The sequence below is a fragment of the Hypomesus transpacificus genome, chromosome 1 (assembly GCF_021917145.1).
Source record: "Hypomesus transpacificus isolate Combined female chromosome 1, fHypTra1, whole genome shotgun sequence".
NCBI lineage: Eukaryota > Metazoa > Chordata > Actinopteri > Osmeriformes > Osmeridae > Hypomesus > Hypomesus transpacificus.
In genome coordinates this window covers 8,188,366-8,195,593 of record NC_061060.1, presented here as the reverse complement: position 1 = coordinate 8,195,593, position 7,228 = coordinate 8,188,366, and the positions used below count along the sequence as shown (strand labels likewise).

General features: G+C 40.7%; 1 protein-coding gene across 3 annotated transcripts; it reads right to left on the bottom strand.

Annotated features, from left to right (window-relative positions):
• Positions 1–3,446: 3,446 nt before the first annotated feature.
• hs3st1 (heparan sulfate (glucosamine) 3-O-sulfotransferase 1) lies at positions 3,447–6,203 on the bottom strand. 3 transcript variants are annotated; one of them, XM_047019347.1, is made up of 2 exons: positions 5,982–6,203; positions 3,447–5,231 (listed from the first exon to the last, which is right to left on the bottom strand). In XM_047019347.1, exon 2 carries the CDS (start codon positions 5,090–5,092, stop codon positions 4,160–4,162), a length of 933 nt encoding a protein of 310 aa, XP_046875303.1. In that variant the 5' UTR covers positions 5,093–5,231; positions 5,982–6,203; the 3' UTR covers positions 3,447–4,159. The 3 variants fall into 3 exon arrangements, with proteins under 3 accessions (XP_046875303.1, XP_046875309.1, XP_046875318.1); XM_047019353.1 differs by having other exon boundaries at positions 3,447–5,226; XM_047019362.1 differs by having other exon boundaries at positions 3,447–5,123.
• Positions 6,204–7,228: the final 1,025 nt, after the last annotated feature.

Below are 7,228 nucleotides of genomic sequence, written 5' to 3'. Positions count from 1 at the left end.
GTTCCATGTATTTTGACACAGATTCAAAAACAGACTTGAAACAAATAGCACCATTCCCCCCTACAAAGCCTGTTGAAGCTAATCTAGGGTCCCATACATCGTTATTTTCATCTACTTAAGCGACATCAGTCTGACTGTCCTCTAGAGATTGGATCCTCACTCAAATGTTTCACAGTACCCCATAGAAACATGCATGCAACTCATGCACACATTCTCTCTTTCTATTCTGTATCACACGCACACACTCATACACACTCACACACACACACGCACACACTCATACACACACACACACGCACATACACACACGTACACACACACACACTCACATACGCACACACACTGTTTCTCTCACACAAACATTGCCTATGGAGAGGAAGCTGTGGGCCCAGTCATGCTCTACACAGGCAGAGGCGTCTGGTAGCAGCAGGACTTTATCCCTGGCCATGAGAGCTTATTCCTCTGCCCGGAAAAAGCCTCGCCAGGACCGGCTGATAACAGAGCACAGCAATGACTGGCTCACACTGCACACAGACTGTTCCAAAGATGAAAAGACGGCAGAGAAATAGATATCATGAGCAGAAAGAGCTCTCTGCTTTTTCCTGTGGTAATGACACATCCTTTTATGTTACATTAGATATGAAAGGGTGAACAGGACCAAAAAGAAGACAGCTCTGAGAAGGCAAATCACATGTTTCTCTAATGTCTGCATTATTTGCTGTGATGTCAAATTAGAAAATAAAAATGTTCAAATGTACATGGTGATAACTGGAGGGAACTGTATGATTTATGGGATGTGTTGCAAGAGGAAAATAACTTTGAGCATTGAGGTGTATTTCATTGAGGTGATTTTATTTATCTAATAACCCAGTCTCATGCCAAAACAGCTTTCTGTCAACAGTGGAGATTATATGAAGGGTTTTGAATCCTTTTAAATTCTTGGAGTTGCAGGCTAGGAAATGTGCCAACACCCAGTTAGTGTTGACAGGGTTTTTGCTGGAATCTCCAGACTCTTGATCTATGACTTGTTTATCAGGAGTTTCCATATCAACTGGAGGGAGAGGATTTCAAATAATCTCCAACTTCTTTCTGGATATCACACAATGTAATGTTAACATTTTGTCATTCAAATGAGTTAACTGCCAGATGACTTTAAACCAGACATGTAACTTGAGTATGTTTCTCATGAAACACTTTTGTCTTTTTAATTTCCCCAGGTCCTAATATGGATTGATGATATTTATTTTATGCCGAAAGAAGACACTTAGAACCAAAACATTTTTAAGAAATTAAATGTATCGACCATTGATAATTGCTTTTTAAATTATGAATAATTTTGCTTGTATTACAATCCATTACAATACAGTAATACCGATCCTTTTTAATAATTTGAGTTAAAAAGTGTTTGTGATGTCTTCAATGTCTTCATTAAACATGGCAATCTGCAAATTCAGTGGTCAGTGACTTCAGTTTCCTGCAAGAACCGCTGAAGGGTCAAGGACTAGGTAGATACTTGGTTATAGTCTTGCATCAATAAACACAAGGTATTGTCATTACAGTGAAGAAAGTATGAATACAAGTCAAAACAATACAAGTAAAATGAAAGAAAGATATTAAATGATTTTTCTTGATGTTCATTAAGTAAAAGAGTTCCCACATTGATTTAGAGGATGGGTCTGTATGTGTGTGAGAGAAAGAGTAGTGTGTGTGCGTGTGTGTGTGTGTGTGGGGGGGGGGTTAGAGTGAAAAAGAGATGTGCCTCTAATTTCTTCTGCTGGGCTTCACACATTCAGTGGACAAACAATCTATTCCAATTAAAGAAAGCTAGAATCCTGGTAACCAGAGAGGCGCTGTGCTTCATTGGATCACAGCGTCCTTTCAGAAATGTCCAAAGGGGATGATGATAAATTGAAGGAAACAACTGCTTAAAAAACACCTGGGGAGCCCTGGCTATAAACATAAGGGGGGGTCCAGGCGGACTTTAGTCAAAATATTCCACTTCCAACCATCCAACAATTTTGTCTAGCCCCCAGAGATGTACTGGAACAGTCATTTGGTGGTGTTATAAACTCATAAAGCTGTAGGGTTTTAAAAGACGTTCATTTTGTGAATCAAATTAATTGGGTGAAGTTGAATTAAACTTTTACTGTAAAATGTAAGATTTAATAGGCTTTTCAGCTGAATGGATTTATGAGGCGTTTATTAACTTTTAATGCATGCTTCTTTAAGGTTGAAAGCACGAGCAGTTATGATGTGGTAAACTGCGGTCACATTTTTCCTGACTGGATGTAAAAAGAGGTTATATACTTCCATGATGTACTAAGAAACTAAGCACTTTTATGGGAAAGATACTGTAAGGGAAAGCCTATACAGGTTTAAGCTCTGTTTATCTGTCCATGTCCTCTTGTGTTGCTTGTTTGCCAAAGACACCTTGAAGCCCCACCAGTAATGTGGAGTGTAGATCTGTACTGGAAAAGAGTGTCTGAGGTTTGACATGTGAAGGTCAGTGTGGGAAGGTCATTATCCACAATCCACAATATCCTTGCTTTTTTGAGGATGACCTGTTTAACCACTGCAGTTTTTTGCAAATGACATCCCTCTAAAAACTGTCTGGAGGGACATTTTTTCAAAGTAAAAGCAACGTGACCCCAAAGAAAATATGCTAATATCACCTTTAGCATGGCAAAATGATGGCAGTGGGGAGAGGATTATCTAACTGCAGATTCCTATCTCTCCCCATCTCCCCCACTCTCACTTTCTACATTAATCTTGGCCTCTCTTTTCATCCTCTTTCTTCATTTCACCACCATCTATGACCTCCCCAGACAATCCTCAGATCCTTGCTGTTGATACCATTACTCAACACAAAACCTGCTCTGACTTTTGGGAGGCATTGACGCAATGGGTCCATCTGCACAGAGAAGGCGGTTCTGTATGAGAACATAGACCAGACAACCTAGGATTAGAACGAACAATAACCCATCATTTTGGAAGTGGTTTGATCACACTCTTGGATAAAGCAACTTCTTTTTGGATTTAACACTACGCCAAGCTTTAGAATGGTATTTACTCTATTTATGACTTTTTAATGATTGAATCTACCATGGTATGACTTCAAGTCTATGTCATGAAAACAAGAACCATTCCAGCAGACTGTCCTCACAGCTGTTGACATGTTAGGAAGGATTGGGATGATTCTTTACAGCTGTTGACATGTTAGGAAGGATTGGGATGATTCTTTACAGCTGTTGATTATGTCTGTGTTATGTACAGAGTGGCAAGGCAGGAAACTCTGATATTCTTGTGAAAGATCTCTCACAACCAGGTTGATGTTTTTCTGGCCAAATTGTTTTAGCAAAAAAACATTTGAAATGAAAGATTCTGTGCCTTTGTTTCAGATAGTAGGAATATATGAAGTTGCGATCTGCTAAAACACAGGACAAATAATAAAATAAAATTTTATTACTGAATTAATCCTTCATTTTGTAGAAAATCTATTATACTTACAGTATTATAAACAGACACAGTGTACATAGCAGGACTGTAATACTTACTTGACCCTTCCATCGTTTGAGTAACAATATGCACATATATTACATTTAGTTGGTACGACTGTAACTGAAAATGACAGAAAATAAAAACAGGGCAGCAAATAAAGATTGTTCAGAGCATCACAACTACAGCTTCACATTATATTTGAAATGTGCATTGTTCTGTAAGTAAAAGATAAACATTTACTTTTCTATGAGAGTAGTAAACTGCCATATACTGATCACTCAATCTTAATCATATGAAGGTGCCACATTAACCAACACTGTCTGACCTTTGAATGCCCTTACTGCTGATAAATTGACTTCCTTGTATAGATTTAGCTTAGTACACACACTGGTATTCTGTTTAGCATAGCAGTCACATACAAAGAAAAAAGGATCTAAAGACACATTGAAAGGAATCACCAAAAAAGGTGGCAAAGTCAGATGTTTGCTTCATCACAACACTGCCATGTTTCAAATAATATAAAAATATATTTAGCTTAATTGTCACTTCATACATTTAATCAGCATTAGCTCATTTGTATTCAAAACAAAATACGTGTTAACAGAAATCCCACTGAAACAGAGTTCGTGCAGATGTAACATAGAACAAGAGGCAAATCAGCTCAGTTCCAATGGAATGTTCGGCCCACCAACTCAAAGAACTTTTTATTGGGTTCATGAAAGAATCTGTAAAGTTTATGGAGGATGGCTGGGGCAACTTGGGGGTGCGCCCGACCCTTTGAGTCATGTAGGCAGCGCTCCCGCCCGTGGTCCCTCAGACAGTAGAACCCTTTAGTCTTGTTAAAGTAGAAATTTGATGGGTTAATCTGCGGTTCTAGGTTCAAGAAACTCTCCACCCTCTTTATCTCTGGGAACGGGTCTCTGATCAACTCGTCCCCATCAACAACATGGATGCTCTCAAGGGGGAAGTAGCGCAGCCAGTTCTGCATGTGAAGGTAGTACAGACTGCGGTTGAGGGCTTTGTATCCAAGGTTGATCTCACCGTCCTTGACCAGCACCGACTCGATGGGGTGGTACTGCTTGTGCTTCTGAAGCCGGTTGTAGAACACCTGGGTGTAGTCCGACAGGACTCGTTCCGTTGGGTCTCGGAGGATGAGAAGCAGCTTGATGTCTGGGTTCATCTGGTGGATCCGTTCCGGGACCTTGGTTGAGGTGAAGTATGCTGGGGTCTTCTCCACCGTTAGCTGGTCGGGCAGGGCGAAGGGCATCTGGGTCAGGTACCAGGGCAAGCCCTTCTGGAAGTGGCTCTCCCAGTCAAAGAAGTGCACCTCGTTCTCGGCCGCTGCCACGGCGCTGTGGAGGCTGAGCATCTCGATGAGTGCCCGTGTGCCACCCTTCCTCACCCCGATGATGAGGATCTGGGGAAGCTGCTGGAGGGTGCCGTTGGGGGGGCCTGTGGCCCTTGTGTCGTTGGGGGTCAATTGGGGTGGGCTGGCCAATGGAGGCAGTCCCCTTGCCAGGCTCTTGGCAGGCCTGGAGGAAATGGGAGGGGACTGCATTGCAAACAAGAGCAGCCCGAAGAACAAGGCAGCCATGAGGAAAGTCCTGATCCTGGTGGATTTCAGCCTGGCAAAAGCAGCGAAACGTTATTCCACATTGAAAGAGCAGCAGCTAGGGAACTACGGTCCAGTTAAGATAAACGGTGCTTCTGTCTTTGGTCACTACTGCTCTGCTCTGCAAGGAAAATAGAGATTTGATCAGCTCAGAAATGTGGGAGCAGTAAACTCCTGTGGGAAGTATAATAGTAGTTAACAATGTATGGGTGTTCGTGAATTGCTATATATTCATCTTAATGTTAGGAATTGACATCATATTTACATTTTTTATTAAATACGTTCCCGTATACTTATCATAAAACATAAAACAAATGAACAAGCTCCATTCTTGTGCCGCTCTACTAATACAATCATAATGTTCGGATAAGGTTGTTTATTAAACTTTTCTTTTTCTTATTATGTAATAACATGATTTTTCCATCTATTTACTCCCGTTACAGTTACGGATTAACAGCGCAATTCCAAAACCAATGACAGGTGCTGAAACAGATTCCACAGCAGAAATGTTGTGCTGCTTTTTTAATTGTGACATTGTATTGCCTCAAAAGCCATACTTGCTGTTAGTGTTGCTTTCTAAACACCAGTGTGTCAGAAAATGTGTTTGTAACATATTTTGTGCTAATGAGTTAATTGCAACATAAAATAGCTTTCCAGATATATACCGTGGCGATGCAGCGTGTGAACCAAGGTAGTTGCACCGTGTGAATTTGTACTCAGACATAATACCCGTATATTTTCGGTGTTGTACAAGCCAAATCTAGAATAGCTCATTGTAAATCTTGTTGGTTCGCATTCCGTGCACGTTTGGAATATTCCTTCATTAAAAAGAGCTGTAGTTATGCAAAACGAATAAAAAATGTTTAATTACCTTGAGGTCGTCAAACAAGAATATTTATCTCAGTCTTCTTTCTTAAAAAAAAGCGTTTTGTTTAAGTGGGTCCCTGAAAATTGCGCCTGACCCGTTGGTGTTAAAACTGTTCCAGGCTCACAACTGCTCGGTTTGGCTGGCGCTCTTCCGAGTCCCGATTTGCAACATTCTCAGTGAGTTCTCGTGAGCTAATGTTATGAGCTCCAGTGTGTCCAACAGTTTTGGAGTTCCGTCTTACCAACGTAAGTGGTTGGCTACTACCGCCTACATTACGCACATGGGACAACCACTCCTCTTTGACTCACTGTCGTAATGATTGATACGTCATAGTATGAACTTTAGAGAACAAGAACCTGTATCCCAAACATCTTGATGCACACCTGAATGAGCAACAGGATATGAAACACAAAACACTTCAGACTTAGTCACATATGGGCCGTTTAATAATTTCTTGCAGTTTTCCTAACACATAAAACACCTAGGCAGACCAGATGGAGCAGCAGTTTTAGAGGAAAGTAATATATTAATAACACAAAATATTAAACCTATATTTTGGGAGCTTACTTTTATTGAATCACAAAACACTGCTGTTTTCAAGCTACTTAATAAAGTTGTTTTAGATATGACAATATATAAAATATACTAAGGCCTTAAGGAAAGCAGCTTGTAATGAGGCATGCAACCTTATTCCTCCCTTATTCTTGTTTTCATAAACGTTGGTCTGAATGTGAGAGGTTGTACAGGACATGTTGGTGTTCCATGTAGTCTAGACCAAAAATCACAAAATGACAAAAAGTAATCATGTCTGTCATGTGTTCAGAGGAATATGTTGGACACAAACAATGGGCAATGCAGAAAAGGTAATTCTACTCCAGGGAAGTTTGGTCCCCCCTGCTGGAGCTGCCGCCCCCGTGATCCAACTCCGGATAAGCGGTTGACGATGGATGGTCGAATGGATGAATCGATGAATGGATGGATGCACTTGACTTAAATGTGAACTAGTAAGATATGTAGATTGTGTTTTCGTTTAGTCACTGGACTGGCCTGGCGTGTGTGTGGTAGTCACTCCAAGCTCAATGAGAAACCACTCTCTGCAAAGTGACTGCGTCACTTGTCACCATACTATACAGTGTTGTAGGTGTACGAAATGACGATATCTGAACATGTTCCATTGGACAAAATATTTTGTAATCCTGGTCACCAACTGAGTGTATGTTTATAAAATGACTCAACTTTAGGGAGGTGGC